Below are 21166 nucleotides of genomic sequence, written 5' to 3'. Positions count from 1 at the left end.
AGGGAGGGGGTACATTTCATTTGTGTTAATGACCAGGCTAAATCAGCCATTCTCTGATTCTTCAAGCTTATGAAGAAGAGGTGTTATGCCACTTTCTCTGTATCACACATAATTCAACAATTCTCACTAGCATCTTCTCATAAACCTATGAATAGCAATTAAAAGATGGCTCTTCATGCACCTGAACACTGAAAGAAAAGATATTAGAATGCAGTGTTCTCATTTTCTAGCATCTGAAAAGACAGTCTTCCATTATCCATTTCCAGCATGGTCTCAGCTTAAGGCGTTATCTATTTCACAACTGATCTCTCTTTCATGGAGCTTCATCCAAGCAAAGGTTAAACCTTGAACCCAGTTTTAAAGGCAGATAAACAGCCCTTGGATGAGACTGCCTTCCTCCAGTTGTTCATAAAAACTTATTTCATCACCATGGTTCTGGAATGAAAAGTGGAAACACCTCGGAGAAAGCAAAGCATCTGAGCTCTCATTCTTCTCATATGAGAAGTAACATTTTTAACACACACCTTCACTAAATAAATGGGGCTACTCAATAGATCAAGATCAGCCCTCCCCAACCTAGAACCCATTACATGTGTAAGACCATTGCTTCTACTACCTTCAGTCAAGAGATTTAATGTCTATGCTCAGTGGGATAATAAGTACTGAAGCATCATACAGTCAAGGAATATTCTATTGGGATTTGATAGGCAGTTCAAAAACAAACAAACAAACAAAAAGAAATCACAGCTGCAGGATTTCCTTTATTTGATGATAAAGAGGAGACAAGAAAGCAGAAAATTTTATCTCTCACAATGATTTCCAGTAGCAGAAATACAAAGGAAGCCAGCTCAGGAAAGGGGCTGTTTCTATGACACAGGCCTGTCACAACAGCCTGCGCTGCAATCAGCGCTGAAGGGGATAAGGGGTTAGACACAAGGTCCTGCTTGCTACCGTGACACCACTGCTCCTGTCCAACATTCTCTGCTCTACCAGCTTTTTGATCGGAGCTGCCTGTGTATGGCATCACAATTTATCTTACATTTTATTGCTGGCCAAGTGGCATCAACAACTTTATAGCCTCCCCTTTATGCTACATTTGGCTTCTAAGTTGGATTCATTTCTGTACGCACTTGCATTCACACAAAGCAAGTGATGCAGTAATGGTCTTCAGTAAAAGATTTGCCAGCTGGATTCACGGTTGGAAAACAAACACCAGCACTGAACAAACCAAGGTTTTGTATTTATGAATATCCTTTCAATCCTCCATGGTTTTTGAGAGAACAAAGTCTGCACCATAGGGCTGTTAATGCACTCCTGCATTTTTCAGGCAATCATTAGCTTTCTGCCATATGGCTCCTGGGTTCACCTCTATAAAGATCTCTGAAGCAGTTTAATCAAAAATATTAACAAGTCTCCTTATGCCCCAAAATGTACTCAACTGTTAGCTACATTTGGAATCAGGCCTAGCTTCTATAGAGGCTTTATATGGGGTTGACCATCCTAAAGCCTATACTTAACCGATTTTCACAGAGGAATCTTTGGCTGCTGTAAATCTCCCAAATGGTTTTTATGCAGCTTGAAAAAAAGGCATTGAACATAAGACAACATGGTCTCTTGCTTCAATATCTGATTTCACTAGAGCTTGGGGGAGCCCATCAGAATTTGAAACATCTTGCTTTTGATGATCCATCTTCATAGTGACCATGGTACTATTATCCCCCTCTGCCTGGATGGAAGCCTTTTATTCCAACAAATTACCTAACACACATTCTGAGGGTATCACACCAAACAGCTTTGGCAAAATTTAACTCCCTGACTCTTGTGCTACCAGGAGGGAGCTGGAATCTTCAATCCAAGTTTGACTATTTTCTTGCCAACAAGGGAATATGGGGTCTGTTGCCCATATTTTATTGCACTGTTGTTCTTTTATACAGCTTGGCACACAGACTTAATTGCCCCCCAGTGTCAAATTGTTCTGGCTGGTTCAATGAGAAGTAAACTCAATTCTGGCTGATGGTTTTCTGAAACATCCAACTATCCAAGGTAGCCAAGTACAATTGCCGTTAGGAGGCTAACAGTTTAGAATTTTCAATGATTATACAGCGAACATCTGAAATGCTTATTTTCCCCATGCCATGGATAACCTTAGTCAGAAGCTACTTTCCTAGTTTATCTAGTTTTTCATTTAATTTGTTTTGTATTTATTTCGTTTTACCTAATGAAATACTTTTAGTTAATGGATTTTTTTTTTGTTGAAATATATAATTACATTGTTATTTGGTCTTAATCCATAAGGAAATTGTTGTTATTAACCATGCAATCATTAGGGTGAGACACAAAGGGAGTGAGTCAGGAAGATGGCATGTCTACATCTGAAATTTCCTCCTGTTTCAGGTAAAAGCTTTTAGCAGTGATTACAAATGCTGGGCAGGAGCTGTCCCTCAATTTCAGGAATGCAAGCAGAGAAAGGTTGGAAAGGAATATAACCTTGTTTTACAATAATAGGAACAAAGAGATGTTCTATATTTAAGTGATGATCTGGAGAGCAAATGCGAATGCCATAATCCTTAAACTTGTCAAATTTTCAACAGTTCTTTTGGAGCCCCAGGTAAAGAATCACATTTTCATAATGTCAGAATAACTGAGGACTGAATGCTAGAGGGGAAAGCCATAGGTTTTGTTTTTTTGAAACTGGAAATCAAGTATAATTCCTTCTATGGAAGAATAGCAAATTAGGCTTTAGGAGTATGCATCAGTCTCAAAAATATCCTCATGTTTGAAAAACAAGTTTGATAAATAATTTAATTCAACTTGGGAACTATTTATGGGTTATAATACTGCATACATTCTTGTACCACATACAAATGTTTGGTTTTTCTTAATTTGCTTTCATAACGAAGCTTTTGTTTGATTTATCAGATAAGGTCTTAAATTAGACCATTTTAATGTATTCTTCATTCTCACTTATGATTTATATTGTATTTGCTATTCTTGTTAATTATTAACTTGATTTTAATAATTTTCTGAAGGTTTAAATTAATACAGGGTACTTTCCACCACTAATGTGATGTTACATTAATTTTTACCTTATCCTGCTTCAAAATCTGTCCTTTTTTCTTTTTCTTTTCTGCTTTTCTTAACAATATTTAAACATATATACAACCATTGTATGGTTATCAGTTTAATTCCAGGCCTGGGTAATATTTCTTTTAATTCCCAATAGGACTTGCCTATATACAGATAATCCTTGACTCACAATCACAATTGAGACTAAAATTTCTGTAGTTAAGCGAGGCAGCTGTTAAGTAAGTCATATCCATTTTTACAATCTTTTTTGACATGTTTATTAAGCAAATCACTGCAGTTGTTAAGCGAATCATGCAGTTATGAAATGAATCCAGCTTCCCCCATTGACTTTACTTATTGGAAGCAGATTTGGCCAGGTTGCAAATGGGGATCACGTGATCTCAGGAGGCTGCAACCAGTTGCAAACGTTCCTGTTGCCAAGCACTTGAGTTTTGATCGTATGACGTTGGGGATGCTGCAATGTTTGTAAGATTTGTTGTAAGTCACTTTTTTCAGTGTCATTGTAAGTTTGAATGGTCACTCAATGAATGATTGTAAGTTGAGAAGACTGAGATTGAAGCCAACAAAAGGCAGAGCCTTATTGGTAGCAGCCCCAAAATAGAGGATCTTCTTTCCACTTAACTTGCCCTTTGCCTTCCTTCTATTTAGACATTCACCTGAGGTCAAATACCTCCCTCTCCAACATTTTCTAACTAAAATGGTAACTGGTTTACATGTTTCCAGGCAAATGGAAACATACTGATATATTTTTAATAGGTTTCTCAATATTGTTGTTATATATTTTATATCTGGTCTTTGTTTGTATGCTGCTTTGTAAAGCCATTGCACTAAAATGCATGATGAAGGATATTGTTATATTTAATAGGCTACATAAAATATATATATTTTTTAATCAGCAAAGGTAAAAATGAAATATAGAAATAATGTATAACTAATTTCTCAAATATGCGTATTTGAGAAAATAATACATATTTTGCTGGTTAATAACTCTGGTATAACCTCCACTTCTGAAGAGGTTTGCTCTGAGCATCAGCAGATTTCATTTTTCAAGTAAAAAACAGCTGTCTTTTGGGGAAGTGAAGGAATAGTTCATGGTTCAAGGCAAAGATAAAACTTTTAACTGAATCCACCAAACCCTCACTCTGCTCATTAAAACAGTTTCTATAAATTCCAATTGCCTCCAGACTCTGGCTCAAAAATGCATATAAATAGTACAGGGGAAAGGGAAAAAAGTGTGTGCGTGCATAAATCATTTAATATCATATGAAAGATATTTCTGGCCGAACACACACAAAACAGAGAGATCCTTACTTCCCCCTTAGTTTGAGGAAGCTCGTGTGGAGAGACACCCCTTTGGATTTCCCAGCACTAGCCAAAATTTCAGCAAATCAATTCTACTTGTACTGTACATAGCATAGAAATTTGCAGTGCAGAAAAATATACAACATTAAAGTATCTGCAATTTAAAGATGCAGTGGGTTATTTCTATTCTGTATCATTTGTGCTATTGTGAAAAAAAGGTTTTTTTTACTTACTTGGTGATTCTTTCTCACTGTATTACACAAATGGCAGTTCCTGGAAGTTGATTCTTCCTGGAAGCTATGTGCTACCAAGGCATGATGTACAATGAGTGCTTAGAAATGTGTTTGCTGTGACTGGAACTAAGATGAAATAGCAACATTCTAAGAGATGAGTTTCATTTATGAAGGAGCCAAGTATCCCATTATTCTAGAAAGAGAAAGTGATGTCCTACAGTGTGATTTATTCCTTTCCAGTTGCAGTAGAACATCTCTGACAAGACCAGGAAAACAGCCCCTTACTTTGCCAAAGTAAGTTTGGGCAAAGGTTAACACTGTTCTGCTGGATTAGTTGTATCACAGTAATACTTCTGCAGCACCAAGATTTCAGAATACTGCATGGGCACCATCATCCTTTTAGTAACATCTCTGAGGCAGAAAGAATGTCTCCAAAGTCCACACTCCATATCAGAAAGCCTGGCAGAACACATTTATCCTAATGTGACAAACTGAGCAGATATCTGCATCTCCAACCCTGCAAAGCCTTTACTATATTTTTCAGAGGAAATTATAGCAAGGTAATTTGAACTGACCTTAAAAAAACCTAAACGGGAGGCCTTGGTTATTATTTGAATAGATTTCCAGAGAATCTCAAGACTTTAGTTTAGACTGAGAATTCCAAATGTGTCCAAGTAGTCATCAGTAGAACTCCCCTTCAAGGAAATGTGACTTCTTTAGATACACCACCACCACCCACGGGATTTTAAGCCCAAGTTAAATAAAGAAGAATCCAGGCTCAAGAGTTGCCCTTCTAGAAGCAGACAGACCTTTGTTTTCAGAGCTTTCATTTTATCTACTGAAAAAATACACAAGGCCAGATATCTGCCTCAGGGGAGAGGATCATTGCATATACTTGGCAAAAAATTAAGTCCAAAATCTGATCAGAATACATATTATAAACCCAGTAGAGAGAAGACCCCAGTAGAGAGAAGACAGGAAAAGGTCAGTTGCAGTTTAAAGTAAAACATATCATAGTCTTTACTAAGGAAAACAGGCCAGACTAGGTAAACCAGAATTAAACAAGACCTTAATCCTTGTTCTTATTGGGCAATTCCATGAGCGACTCCATAACAAAACTTGCTTCTACTTTCTACCAGCCTCTTGAAGGCAAGTAAGTGGAGTATATTCCAGGGAAGGAAACTCTGACCAAACAGTATCTTGGATGATCTGATCAGGTGGCCAGGTTTATTCTTGCCATCATATTTTGCATCATGTTGAGTCAGAGAAAAATCACCTAGGATTTCCTAAAGACATCTGGGCATTTTCTTCAGTGGAAGAGAGGAACATCAATCCGCTGCACAATATGTATGCATGTTGTCTATACCAGTGTTCGCTAATAATTGCTCCAAAGTCAGTTAGCACTAGATAGCAGACATTTGTCCATATATAGGCTGGGGTTGGGCCCAAATCAACAGCACCTAACTAAATATAGATTTTTAGACAACTGGAACAAGGCTCTAGGTAGATCTTCTTCTCCATTCTGAGCTACATGTGAGAACAAGACCAAATTTTGTGAAAACGAAGTTCACATATGAGATTTACTGAGCAGGCTGTACTATCACAGAAATGTGAGGAACATGGTTGAAAGTAGGTACTGCTTTTCCCAGGGCCAGCCTGCACAGGGAGATTCCATGCATGCACTTATCACAAAGAATGTGATCACAAAAGATTGGCAACTGAAGTATACAACAGATGTCCCTCTTTTCTCTACATCATCATTCTAACAGAAAGACTTTGTGCATAGAACTTTTCATTGGTTAGATCTTTCTTTTCCATATACAGACTCCCCATGTGGTCTTATTTTCATCGCCACCACCGATAGTCAATCCAATCCTAATTCAAGGTAATACAACAGCCAAGCTGTTGGATTTAACTTGAATTCACAAATACTGGTCAAGCCGAAAGAGTTTCCACGCCCATTTATTTATTTGCTTGTTTGTTTATTTGTTTATATAGCCACCTACTCACTCCCAGTGACTTTAACTGGCTTACAAACAATAAAAACTCAATGTAAAAAAAGATAAAAATAAAAAAAAAAATATTTGGGGATCACAGAGAGACATCACAGTAGAAGGACACATATTACTGCTGTCAAGATGGTTTCAGTAAATGGAAGCATTAAGAATGTCTACCAATGGGGGGGCGGAATCTAAATATGAGTGAAAACACATTCTTTTTTTCAGAAATGAACATGGAACTCCCATAATTCTTTTTAAAAGGCAACTGTAGTTATACTCATACTTCAATGCTAACCAGAATCTTCATTTCAACATGGTCGCCATAAACTGAAGTTAAAAAAAAAAATCAGTGTGTGCTGGATGATTTGCCAGATCCAAATCCAACAAGTTTTTCACACATACATCAGGAATTTTTAGATATAGCTGCTTCTCAAGATAAGGTAGAAAGTATATTCAATTTTTTGGGGTTTAGCCATGTGTACATATTAGAGAGATGCATAACTAGCTTTGCATCTTCTTTATCATATCCATGCAGGGCAAACTAGATAAACATACAATATAAACAATTAGGTGGCTACAAGAAACACTATAGACAACTGTAATACCCAATGAGATCTCAAACCATGAAAAGCTGCATCTCACTCATTAACCGAGGACAATTTATTCAAAAATGTTAAAGCCCTTAATTATATTTTAAGGGTTACCTAAATCCTGTGCTAAATTCAGCAACTATTAAGGAACTATCTGCAGTAAGCAAATGTATAGTTAACAAATTTGAAAGTATTGTCTTGCTTCATTTAATTTATTTTGTTTTTACACAGCCAGGTAAGAGGGAGAAGTCAACTATGAATGTTGTTTGCTATCAGAACACATGCTTTGCAAGCAAAAGGCCTGAAGGTCAGAACCAATGCCTGGGATCACCAGTTTAAAAAGATCAGAGGTGACAAGGAACTGCCTCTACCTGGGATGACTAGGTTGAATTTTTGCTGCATCCTGTGAAGCTTTCTTATAACAGCACTTAACAAACTTTTACCAAAGGACACCATGGTAGTCAAGTCATCTCCAAGAATACCCAGTGTCCATGAGAAGGGGGCAACATTTTGACTGGTAAATATGTGCGAAAGCTATGCTTGTTTATTACAGAAATAGCAGACAGACAGCATAACTATATATACTGAACTCTAAACATACATACTGTAAGTTCAATAAATAGCATTCTAAGCCAAATTACCTCATAGGATTCATAAGATCTCTCCTGAGTCCAGATGGTAAAGATATGTAAATACACAAGATATGAATTATTTCTTCCACCTCTTAAGCCATTGCAAGCAATAACTTCAGATTCCAGTCATCATTTCTAGTCATTTCCAGCTTTTCCTTAAGTATATTCTAAGCCTGAATTTTAGTATACCTTTGCTTAGATATAATCTAAGCCTGAATCCTGTTTTTTCCATACAGCTTCATTTTAAATCCTAATAGTCTCTCCATCCAAATAACATCTGGGTTGAATATTCCAGCCAGTGATAACCCCCCTCCCTGCCTCACTTATGTCCCTGTTGTAAAACCACACTGAAATTCTGCACAATACTATAAAACTGGGAAAAGCTGTATGAAGGGCTCCTGTATGAAGAGCTGAGAGGTGATATGTGGAGGCAGAATTATTTTCCTTGGGCTATCAAATTTGTTTTTGTCTATGGAAAGATTTGTCTATATGGTAGTCCGCAACATGTGACCACAATTGATCCCAAACTGTCCACTGCTAAGCAAGACAGTTGTTGAGTTTTGCCCCTTTTTATGACATTTCTTGTCACAGTTGTTAAGTGAATCACTGCAGTTGTTAAGTTAGTAACAGAGTTGTTAAGTGAATCTGGCTTTCTCATTGACTTAGCTTGTGAGAGGGTCACAAAAGCTGATCCCATGACCCTGGGGACACTACAACCATCATAAATACATGCCAGTCTTCTGAATGGAGATGCTGCAATGGTCACAAGTGTGAAAAATGCCCTAAGTCAGTTTTTCAGTGCCGTTGTAATTTCAAACAGTCACTAAATGAATGGTTGTAAGGTGAGGACTACCTGTATTTTATTGGTGTAGGTACATGAGTTTTCAAGCATGGGAAGTGAGGAACATCAGACACTTTGGCTATCACCAAAGCAGCTAAAATGGCACATATATCAAGACTTACTTTGCTCACTTTAATGCTAAGGATACTTCACTACTAAGGATTTCTAGCGGTGTAGCTCCATTTCTAGGAGCCTTTAATGTTTCTAATAAGCATTTCTAGCCATATACCTATTAACACCAAAAACAAAGGATTCAGACATGTTACAATGGTACTTGCCATATTTCTTTGACATAAGAGCAACATGGTCCCCAAAAACTCTGAGCTGTGTAGGAACTTCTTTATAACTTTCCATGCAGCTAATTCTCAGAAGGACTTAACAACTTCCTCTTCCTACAGCACCAGGGAAGGAGGAGGACAACGAGGAGGATGAATGGCAGCAAGTGTTTATTTAGCAACTGACATGAGTTACTGCTGCAGTCAGTACAGTAGGTTTTCTATTTATGATACTTGCCAACTACATGCAACTTTTCCTGTTCTGAATTCATCAGTCACAAACCGTAGACTAAGATAAAGGCAGGAAGGAAGGCTATGAAAGCAACACCATATTACTATATTAGTTTTCTGCAGCTGTCACTCACATCAAAATACATACAGGGACATCAAAAAGTCTTCCATTGAAAGCAATGAGACCTATTTCCATATAATATTACCAGTGGAAATGAAGGACCGTGAAATCCCACTGAATTCAGTGGGAGATGTTTAAGCAACTTTATCCCATAACTAAAATGCCCAACTTGATTGAAGAGTGTGCCATTAGTGCTTTCATAATGCTATTTCTTGGAAGTCTCAGAGCATCTCGACATGTGAGTAATATCAGTTACTGTATAACATCTGTATAAATATGGATTTCCTGGTAGATCGTCCTTGTGATAAAAAATACTATACTATTCTATCTTCAGCATTTCTGAGACTGAGAAGCTCCAAATTGCTGAAGTCATCAATGTAAGTGGTCTGTTCAACAGAGCTGTATCTTTACCTTGTTTAGGAATTCAGAGGAGAAGCAGACAGAATGGGGGATGTGGAAATGGGAAAGTATTGTGCTTTGAACAAAATGTATCTGGAATCCATTGCCAGTGCTTCTCACTCAGCCTCTGGAGATTTCTCAAATGTTGCTGTGATCGGATGAAGGGGAAGGGGAAGCAAGTTGAGCCTTCTTGCTTTTCTTTCATTTGCAATGTCTCCAAATGTTTTGCTAGATGGCATTTTAAAAAAAACATTTTTTAAAAAAAAATGAGTGGGGTCTAAGATTCCTGGGGCTATTCTGCTGTTTCCCAAACTTAGCAAACCCATTTTTAGAAGCAAATATTAATTCTACAATAGTGCTTCCTCAATGAAATTATAATATCTGAAACTTAATTGTCTTTATAATTATAAGGGTATTTCCAGAAATAAATGGAGTAGAGTGAAAAAGCAAAATATATCCTCTGAAAAATCAATTTAGTGTAAGTGAATTCAAGTTCATTGTTTCAGGACACTTTCAATTCACCCTCTTCCTTGTCCCATTTAAGCAGAGTTTGACTGAGGTTTCTACCCTTATACTTGGAACAGGATTCTATGGGATGAGATGCAATTGGAATTTCTTCTGAGGAGACATGTATACATTTGGCATATTGGGGATAATTTTTATTCATTTGCTTTTAAGATTTTTAAGCCACCCTAAATCAATAGCCTTAACAACCCAAGGTGGCCTACAAAGATACAAGAAAAATATTCATTAAAACGATTTAAGTTTCAGCCACCTCACCATGAGGCTTTAACGGCATGATCAGCTCCTCCCCCAACACACACAATAGGAAGATAAAACTGGCTATCTTACAGGGATTTTTTTTAAATATAGGGACATGTGAACAGAGCATTCTACACATTGACTATATAAATGTCAAGTTTCTTGAATATGACTTGTTCACATGGCAACCAAGATTTAACCCCCCCCCCCAAAAAAAAGCCTTCAAAAGCTAAATTGATATTTTTAAAAATTCCTTCCCACTTTCCAAGCAGAATGCTTTTATACTGGAAAAAAAACAGACAGTTTCCTTTTTCTATAGTAGAATAATCTCCCAAAATATAGCAGACAAGATCAGTTAGGCTTGCTGGATGTGCCAACAGATTATCTTGCCTAGAAGGGTCTAGATTATTATTAATGTGCAACTGATGCAACAGCAAAACCACTGTTGGAAGAATTGTTAAGGCAAGAATTATTTGACACTCCAACTGGATCAGCTGCCTAAAGGAGAACCACAAAGAAAACCAGATGTGACTCTTTAACCAATGTGTGTAATAAGCAAGCCAAACACAGGCTTCTGCTTTTCACAACCAAGAGGACTTGAAGTGCTTCCACCACGTATTTTTCTTAAAACACACACACACATTCAAAGAGAAACCTGGGCTAAATATTATACATTAAATTTTAGTGAGTGTTTAGCCATCCCAGAACAGTAGGATCCAAGGCACCTCAATGCCCCCTTCCAGAAATGAACTAATAATGTTTGGGCCACAAGAGAATGAAATATATAGGGTGAACAAGATAATGACTTGCTGTATCAGTCATGAGCATGGAAGTTACATGACTACCACATGGTGTAAGTCTCTTGTCTTGTTAACTTCACAGGCCAGGGTTCATCTGCCCCTCACTCACTCTCTCTGAAGAGAGGAGTTTTCCGAATACCAAGAAATCATTAATCAAGCCCAGCCATAAAACTCACACTACTACTGTCATTTGTGTCATTTGCCCCTGACAAGGAATCTCTTGGAAGGGCTGTCCTCTCCAGCTACATTTCATTTTGCCAGCTGATAGACTGTTAAACATTCCTTTTCTTCATCTCAATAGTTGGACTAATCAAAGATTTGATAAAAGTCTCAGATTCCTCTCTAGATTCCCATCTCTCCTTACAGCATTGTCTACCAGCAGAGTTTTAACCTTATTACCCAATTTCCGTTTTTGGTAATATTTCTCAATTCTTCTAATGTCTAAGCTCTCTCTGTTGGATGTGCAGAAATAAGCTTGAGTGGCATTGTTCTAAACCAGTATCACTCTTGCAAGTTTTAAAAATAAATAAATAAAAATAAGTAGAAACTCAGATTATTGTTAATACAGCATGTTCCTGGAGACTACTTTAAGTAAAAACTGACTTATACTTATGCACCAATTATTTTGTAAAAGAGGGAAAATACATTATTCTATTTCTATCAGTTGTCAACACCAGTTAAAAGTGATTGCTTCTTATTCACAAAGAAAAAGGGGGGAGGGAAATAGTTTATTCCTTTTTAAAATGAACTCAAAACATAGTGCTAAAAGACCTTCAAATAACTTCTGCCACACCTCAGGATGTTCCCTGATTTATTATTATTATTATTTTGATCTCGGATTTAATGCAAGCAGCTTTCAACTACATCACTTTGTTAATGAAACTGTAACAGTGTAGCTTTATTTTAAAAGAAGGGGGAAACCAAGATGAGAGAAAATGAGAAATAAAAGCAAAAAGAGAGGATTTGATTCATCAATGCCAGCATTTAAGAGATTTACAGGAGTAAGGTAAATGGTTCACCTGCTGCCAGTTCTCCTCCAAGGATGGCAAAGCTGAGAAGTACCCGGTGTCGTGGACAAGCTGCAGTTCCTGGAATATACTATAACTAGCCAACACATCCATGTTGCTGCTGCTGCTGCTGCTGCTGCTGTTGCTGTTGCTGAGCAAAAAAATAAACCACAACCTTTTCCTTTTAGATTTGTGTTTGAAATTTCGTGACGGGGTTTTAGTTCTGTTCATTAAAAAGGAGGGGAGAAAGACTCTTAGGCGTAATCAATCCAGACGTCCTTTTTCTCTCGTTTTGCTTTTGTTTGAGAGAGAGAGACAAGAGAATGTTTGTAGTCACACTTTCAAAGATAAGGTGAAAAATCAAGGCAGGAACAAGAGTGGAGAAAGGAAGGAAAAAGAAAACAGAAAAAGCCCCATCAACAACCCAATAAGAAAGGAGAAATGCACCCAAACATGTACAAGGCGAGCCGTCAGCCAGGCAACCAAGAGGGGGGAACTTCTCCACTTGTAGTAAAAAAGCAATTGCCTTCAAGGGCTCTGTTGCTGACTCCAGCGCTTGGACCACAGAAGGGGGGGGGGGGCGGGAATGCAAACTCACTGACACGAGACTGCCATCTATTTCTGCATTGCTGCTCGCTGCTGAATGCAATATTTGCTCTTTATTGGGGGGGTTTGCATTTTTTCCCTTGTGCGCGCTCCCCGGGCGCGCTCCCACTCTACCCCCCCTCCCCGTCCCTTCTCCGCGCAGTCGTAGGCTCTTCGGAGGAAACCGTCCATTAAGGCAGCGCGTGACCATGTAAGGTAAACAGGGGGAGGGAAGAAAGGGCCGCTCATGAAGTCACTGAGGCCCAATCGCGGCCTTCCTGGAGGAAGAGGGGACGGGCCAGAGCCCGGAAGAGCCGGAGGGATTGGAGGAGGGTTTCATCCGACTGCCGCCTTATAAGGTAGTGTAAGGGGAGCTATTTTTAGAGAACTATATAAGCGGGCAGGGCTCGGTGCTGTGCGCCGAGGCTTGGGAGAGGGTTGGATGGTGCGGTAGCCGAGGTCTGGTACATGCAAATTTCCAGGGGATGTCTGCAGTCCAGCCAGCCTGTCTTTTGCATGACAAGGAGAATAAACGGCCACAAACTGCAGAATGGGGATAAACCAGGATACCTGGCCCGCAAAGAGGGCTGCGGACAAGGGATGATGAGCAGCTGGGGCGCCTTTCTTCCCCAGTTGGTCGTGGCTCTCTTATTTCACTGTCAAATGCAGGGTCCCCCCTTGAATCTGTAGATCTGTATAGCTGAAAAGGCAGCGGGAGCTCCACGCAGCAAACGGGGGAGATCGGGGGGAGGGGGGAGAAACACCAGCGAGTCGGTGAAAGAATTTAAGCATCCCCGTGGCTTGGCGTTCTTGCTGGCTTCAAACTAGCAACCTGGCGGGAAATGAGCGATAGTCCCCGTTACGTGGGATTAAGATTCACCGAACTCATCCGGACTTCCTTCTGAGTGATCTGCCCAGGATGGAGCCGCATCCCTCTGCTGGCTACGGTGGTTGACCTTGTACTTGTTGACCGCGTTACTTGTTGGCTCGGAGTTCGGACGCGCTTCCTTGTAGCAGAGAAACGTAGGCGGATTCCGCTCCGCTCTGTAGCAGAGCCAGCTTGGCTCCCATTAAAAATAACGGGAAATGCTAAACTATAGCGAAGCTTTCAAGTAAGAATAAGTGCAGGAATTTTACGCTTGGAATACTGGACAACCCACCGATGGGTGGGAGAAGAGCGAAAAGGAGAGCAAAACCTTGGGAACATAAATGAAATCCCGATTAAAGTGTTTGAAAACGTTACAATATAGCGCCTGAATCCATTTGCTATGGGGAAAAAAAAAACTACTGGCCTCTTTGTGTATTGCATTTTACATAAACATCTTAATAGTTTTTCCATAAAAGGTTAGCCTGGATGACATTGACTTTCCCAAACTTTTTCTGGAAGGAAGGTGGGGGAGGGAAGTGAGCCCAAGAAATACAGAGAAATTTAAGTACGATGTAATCACTTCTTCATACTTTATAATACCATGTGTTTTGTACACATGATCTTTCCAATTTTAAAAACGTAACATTGAGTAAAAAGTTTTGTTTACCAACCCAAGTGCCTGGTAAACTGAATGCTGCAGCTGGGTTTACATACATTCAGCTGAAAGGAGCTGTCTAGTTTTGTGGTTCAGTGAATTGTGCAAGCTCAGCCAATGTGGTTAGTTTATGGTTCAGTGTGTTATGCAAACTCAGGCAATTTGATTAATTCAGTAAGCCATCATGGTTCATTTAACCATAAGTTAGAGTGAGGTGTGAACACACTTTCAAAAGATCTTATTCCTGCCATTATCTGTTTCAAAAAGCAGTTCTCCATAAAATTTGGGGTATATTTGTCAAAATGGTGATCAACTGATCAACCTGATAACCACTGGAGGGGAGCAAAGGATTTATTTCTCCTGGCTACAACATAGAAGAGATGCTGGCAATAAAAACTGCTGTAGATGTGTTGTTAGGTATTTCACTGGATTTATATGCTACTCCAATTGAAGTTGATCTGGACATTTGAAACGTAACAAATGCAGCTAAAAACATAATGCACATTAAAATAAAATAAATAACTATGTATACAGCGCAATGAATCATTCAACAGCCATCACCAAGCAAAAGAAAACTTCCACTACTAGGGAAACATTTCAATTCCAAAGTCCTTATAAAATAAAGGTAAAGATAAAAGTTACCACACACATGCCTGCTAGTTGTTTCTGGCTCTAGGGGGCAGTGTTCATCTGTTTCTAAGCCGAAGAACAAGCGCTGTACAAAGACCTCTCCATGGTCAAGTGCCAGCATGACTAAATGCTAAAGGTCAGGGAGTGCTGTTACTTTCCCACCAAAGTGGTCCCTATTTTTCTACTTGCATTTTTTACATGCTTTCAAACTGCTAGGTTGGCAGAATCTGGGACAACTAATGGGACCTCACTCCATTACGCGGTGCTGGGGATTCGAACCACTGAACTGCTGACCTTCTAATCAATAAGCTCAGCGTCTTAGCCACTGAGCCACCATGTCCCCTTCCTTATAAAATAGCCAGTGGTAAAAACCAGGAGGGAGGGGTTAATATGGATGTTCAGAGAGAGAGAATGAGGAGGCTTGCCTCCAGGATCTCTGAAAATGGGGAAACCCTGAGCAAAAGTACATACAATGAGTCCACCCTAACCGGATCGTTTTAAAGAGGAAAATGATTATCAAGAGAACTGGTCTTGCAGGTAAGTGTACTTCTGAACCATAGGAGGCTTTAAAGATTATCACCTACACCTTGAATTGCTGCAGGTTAGATGCAGGCAACTCGCAACCAGCGCAGCTCTCAATATGGTGGTGTTACCCAGACGAATTAACTTCTCAAGCCACTGAATTTGGGAATAAATATAGTTGCCAAATATTCTTCACTGGACATTGCAATAGTCCAATAAAGATGACTAAGTCATAACTAACTATTTGAAGAGGCTCCAATTCCAGAAGCAATTTGTAACTACCAACTAGGTAAAATAACTACCAACTAGGTAAAGTAACTAAAGGTCATTGGCCGAGCAAGTACAAAGATAGCCAGGGAAGTTATTGAAGCCTGGGAAACGTGCCCCTTGACTGTCAATAGGAGTACTGATTTACCACCAGTGTGTCAGGTACTTAGGAGCTAAGGACTTGGCAGCACAAGGAAACAATAGCCAATGACTTAATAGTCAGCCATCAACATCCCAATCAACCAATAATAAGCCACAAACAACCAGGCACCACATAAATTATGATGCCTAGAATAGCCCAAAGCACACATTCTGGTAGAAGTTCCTGAGGATGGGGTTCAGCATGAGTCCAAAAGCTCAGAAGACTAATCCTGCGATCCTAGTGACCAACTCAGACTGGATTCTGCAACATTCTCCTGGGACCTCTGTATTTGCTTTCATTCATGAAAGTAACTACCAACCAGGTAAAGCAGGGTTTTTGTGTGGGGGTGAGATGCGTTAAGGCAGGGATCCCCAACCTTTTCGACGCCGCGGCCCGGTTCCGGCGTCAGCTGGGCGCCGCCATCTTTTTGACGAAAAATCACTTCCGGTGGCGTCACGGAGTGATTTTCGTCAAAATAAGCGGCGCCAGCGCTCTGGTGAGCTTTTTCGGGTAGAAATGGCTTTCTACCCGGAAAAGCTCACCAGCGCTGGCGCCGCATCATCTTTTTGACGAAAAATTGCTTTTTTACCAAAAAGATGGCGGCGCCCAGCAACCAGCGGCCCGGTAAGGCTTGTTCCGCGGACCGGTACCGGTCCGCGGACCGGCGGTTGGGGACCCCTGTGTTAAGGCATATGTGATGTACATCCCAAAAACTTTTCCAAGATTATCTGCCCAATTTTTACTTGCAAAGAGTTACTGCTTTTTATATATCTTGGTTGTCACCCAGAATTGTATAATTATGATGTAACAGCATTAGTGCTGTTAAGGAGCTGGAGTAATTACTCTTCTGTCAAAACTTGTATTGATATTTCTGTATCATTTTTAATTTTTAAATGCAAACATCAACATGGTTTATAATAAGATAACAAAATAGAATAAAAGCAATCAGTTAAAAAAACAGAATGATAAAACCTGGGCAGCAATACTGGCAATCAAAGTGTTTGCAGAAAACTCCCCACTGTGAGTCTATTCTCAATAGGGACACAGTGAATACAACTACAAAGAATGGCTTTCTTTCCACTATTGCTAAGTGAATGTTAGCAAACGGGTGTGATATGCAAAATATGTTCCACTGAATGTAAATATTGAAAAGTCTTTACTAAAGACAACTGTTCCTCACATTGCCTATCCCTTTTTAGTGTTGTAAACAAACATGACTGTAATTTGATAGCTAATGGGTAGCTAATGTGGACCAGTCTGGTCTAGTGATTAAGGCATTGGACTCAGAGCAGGAAACCTGAATTCTAGTCCCACTTTAGGCACAAAAGCCAACAGGATGACTTTGAGACAGTCACACACTCTCAGCTCTAGGAAGAAGCCAATGATGAAACACCTCTGAAAATACTGTGCAGAGAACTGACCATGTAGTTGCCATGACATTTGAAAGCACCACCTCCCAAAAAGGGAGGGCAGCAAATATATCCCTTTGAGCATGTGTGTTATGTGCAGTAAGAGTATCAAATAAAATAAATAAATAAATAAATAAGTAAATATTGCCATACTTGGTGGTAGCTTACAAAGAAAGGTTTCTCATCCATACAATGCATTACTGTAGTTCAGTCTGATTATGTATCCATGTCATAGTCTGGCGACCTCTATCCGGGACAGATCAGAGTTGTAGCAAAAGCTGTTAATTATTGCTTACAACTAGGGCCTTTATTAGCAACAATAACTACCAAGAACTGCCCAGATTAAGAATGTGTTCCTGCTGATGAAGTGAAGTAATTGATAAATTGCCTAACTCCTAGACTTGGAAACCACTTAACCACTGGAAGATTTTTTTAGTTACTGTATCTGTATATGTCTCTTGAATACACTGTAAATTGTATGTTTCTGAACGCTAAATAAAGGGGGTAAACAGAAAACATTCTCCAATGCTGTTAATGTTTTTTGTTAAACACATGTTTTGGATAAAGTCATATTTAACAAAGCAAATACAGTACAGTAATTAAGTAAACAGTGGCATATAATTCAAGGAGAAAGCAAAACTACTTCGACTTACCTCCTTGTCAAACTTCCCTCCCTTCCCTAAATGACATTCTTATTGAAGTGAAGTATTTTATTTCTATTAACACAAACATTTTTGTGAAATACAGAACACTTTTGCATCAGGTACTTTAAAATACACTCCTAAAGCTCTTTGTAATATCTGCAAATGCACTACAAAGCTTAACAGGCAGAGAGAGGGGGAAAACAGTAATAAGCTCTGCTATCTCATTACCTAGGTTGTAAAAACAGGAGGGGAAAAGGCCTCATTTTCTAGGGCAAGAAAATCCTTGCCAGATCCTACTTTTAATTTCCTGGTTTTTAATTGAAAGCTTATCTCTAGGGTATTTTTCTTTTCATGCATGTTTGCACCACTATAAACATTTCCCTTCTTACACCAATCTACCAGGTGAGAAGTTCATCATTCTGAAAGGGGCTAATAAGTAAGGGAGGGTCTGCTAACTAAAAAGTTTCAGTTCGCTTCTTTCTTCTGCTTGAGAATACTCCAAAAGTCTTAGATGATGAATGACTGGAACTGACATAGCACAAAAGAGCTACTTTCTTTTTATTATTTCGGCTTGGCCCAGTTATTATGACTTCCAATCTTCGCAGAAATTGTGCCCCATTAATATTTTGATTCCTTGGTATTTTGTTATCTCTTTTCCCCATCTCTCTATGAGCACAGTCCAGGAACAATCATTGAAGAGGAATGCAATGACATCTGGACATGTTGCTGAGATTTGGATTCTCCCAAGGTCAGTTCCCATGTTGCTCTGGGATCTCCGCATGTGTACATGATAAAATTATGAAAATCTCTCTCTCTTTCTCTACCACCCCCCACCCCCCCTGAGTTAGACTTGACTCCTGGCAACTGCCTCAATGAACCCCTGGAAGTTTGTTGGTAACTGCAAAGCTTACCATTGACTTCTTTCTAGAGCCGAGAGAGTGACTGCCTTCTCAACTGCCTAGTACTGAACAAGGGACAAATATCCCTTTGAGCAGCTCTCTGTAGCCATGTGTTCTGGAAAAGAAAAGAGGTAGAGGCTGTAGAAAGTTAGCACCCATTCCCTCCTTGAAGAATGACGTATTCTAGAAAATATTTAAAAAGGCAGAATATTATACCTCCCTGAATGAGAGAAGAAGAAGCATGCTCTTGGAAAGCAGCTCCCACCTTTGTTAATAGCCTCAGAAAGACTGGGCCATCCTATCTTCAAATCTTCAGCTCCAGGGTGATAGGATTAGCCCTCAAGAGCCAAACCAAGACAAAGCCATTAAGCCATAATAGGAATTGCCCAACACCCTTTCAGAACACAAGCAGTGGTGGGTTGCTGCCAGTTCGGACCAGCTCGCCCGTACCGCTAGTTCCAACCCGCCCACCCTCCCTGATGCTATCCCTTCCTATATATCTGGCTCGCTCGCCCTGCCGATGCAGCCCAGCTGATTTTCATGCCTTTCCCGCTCTACTCACTGCAGCTGCTGCATGCAGGAAATCCCTGTGTTTTTTGCAGCCGTGTGCAGTGTGCACATTTTCGGTTCTGCACTAGGTGAACCACTTGTTACAGTGTGTGCAGCCTACCTCTGAATACAAGCCTCTTCATCACATCATTACTCAGCAAGACACAGACAGCCTACAAGGTTAGCTGGACCCACGCGTAGCCCCTGGGAGTCTGACAACCAATAGGATACATTTCTTGCAAGGCCCAAGAGAGATCTCAGTTGCACTAGGACCATGTGCTTAATGGTTCTGCTCCATTAAACCATCCTTCCAAGCAGTCTCCATGTTTCCAGTGTCTTTCTCCCCACTTGGAATTGAACCCAGATGGACATTTCTTCCAACAAAGCTCTCCCACCAAGCTTCCAATCCTCCACATTGCTAAAATACACTTGTCTTTGACAGCAGCTAACTAGCCCTGCTGTAGCTATCTTGCTGCCATATGTCTTTACTTATCCTCCCTTTAAGTCCCCCTTTGTTTTATTTCTACAGCTTTGGTTGCAGTCCTTATCTATAATAGTTTATGAATCCCTTGCCAGTTGACTGATACTTTAAGGCAGTGACACTGGCCATCTTAGGAAGTTGCTGACAGAATTTGCTTATTCTTCCTTTTGTACTACAACTGCCACAGCTAGAATGATAGGGCCCCCAGTTCAACTGCTCAGGAGATGGTGAACTGATATTGACAAGGGCTCCAGAAGGAGGGCAAGGAAATGTAACATTCACCAAGTGGCCTTGCCAATGGTTTCATCTCGGTGACCATCTTGAAAGTCCTTTTCTGATTCAGAATTTCTGCCATTAATTCTCTGGATTCCTTTCTGGGCAGAAAGACGTGTATTAAACATTTTCTCACTTCTAGCCAATACAGCCAGTATGAAAGACAGATGCAGTTGGATACCTAGGCTTGTTAGTGGTTCTAGCACAAAGGTTGTTTGCTGGCTCACCTTGGCAAGAATGTCCTGATTTAAAAAAAACACCATCTAGAATGATCCCATCCTGCTCAGCTAGGATAATAGAGCAGTTAAGAGAAAGGCAGGACATCTGTGGAGCTTACTCAAAGACAGCATCTCTTTCTAACCTGAAAAGCTTGTGGTGCTTGAAGATGTTTAATTCTTAAGTCTCAAGTGTGTGTATGATGCACAAGGGACCTGGTGGTAGGGATGACCAAGCCATTGCTCCAAGTGCACAGAACAAGGAATTGGATTTCTTGTCTCCAACTGCGCCCTCCCCATGTTTTAGGAACTCTTTTTGACCCTATGCTACTATATTGAATGAAAGTAAAAGGACCATTTCACCCAGCCTTGGTGTCTGTTTCTTTATTGTCATTACAATTGCCTTTATTGCTGGAGTCTGTAAGAGACTGCTACCAATTTGTCTCCATATCCTTCAGCATTCCCCTCACCCTCTTCTCTTCATGATAAGATGTTAAAGCGCTGACTCTGAAATTAAAGCAAAGAAAATGCTCTGAGAACAATGGAGGCAGGAAGTTTCCCATCCTAGATCTTTTTTTCCCCAAAGAGGCAGCCAGTAATGACAAGAAAATGCTCAGTCTGGCTCTCTGCTGCGTAGAAATCAGCCTAGTTTTTGATGCTGAATATTTCAAGGACCGCCTTTTGCAGGCTTCTCATTTCAGAAGCCATGCCACGTTTTTTTTTTATTATGTGGGAAACTGCCTTGTC

The 21166-nt window shown here is 39.9% G+C and overlaps 1 protein-coding gene across 1 annotated transcript in view; it reads right to left on the bottom strand.

Annotated features, from left to right (window-relative positions):
• Positions 1 to 13055, bottom strand: part of KLF7 (KLF transcription factor 7) — a 69781-nt gene extending 56726 nt beyond the window's left edge. The window contains exon 1 of the mRNA XM_026673189.2: positions 12293 to 13055. Coding sequence (XP_026528974.1) covers positions 12293 to 12511 — 219 coding nt within the window. The 5' untranslated portion in view covers positions 12512 to 13055. The remainder of the gene's footprint in view (positions 1 to 12292) is intronic.
• Positions 13056 to 21166: the final 8111 nt, after the last annotated feature.

The sequence above is a fragment of the Notechis scutatus genome, chromosome 1 (assembly GCF_049901735.1).
Source record: "Notechis scutatus isolate UNSWTSFEM ecotype Mainland chromosome 1, rNotScu1.2, whole genome shotgun sequence".
NCBI classification, from domain to species: Eukaryota; Metazoa; Chordata; class Lepidosauria; order Squamata; family Elapidae; genus Notechis; species Notechis scutatus.
Note: the sequence above shows the minus strand (reverse complement) of the source record. Positions and strands in the feature narration are given on the sequence as shown.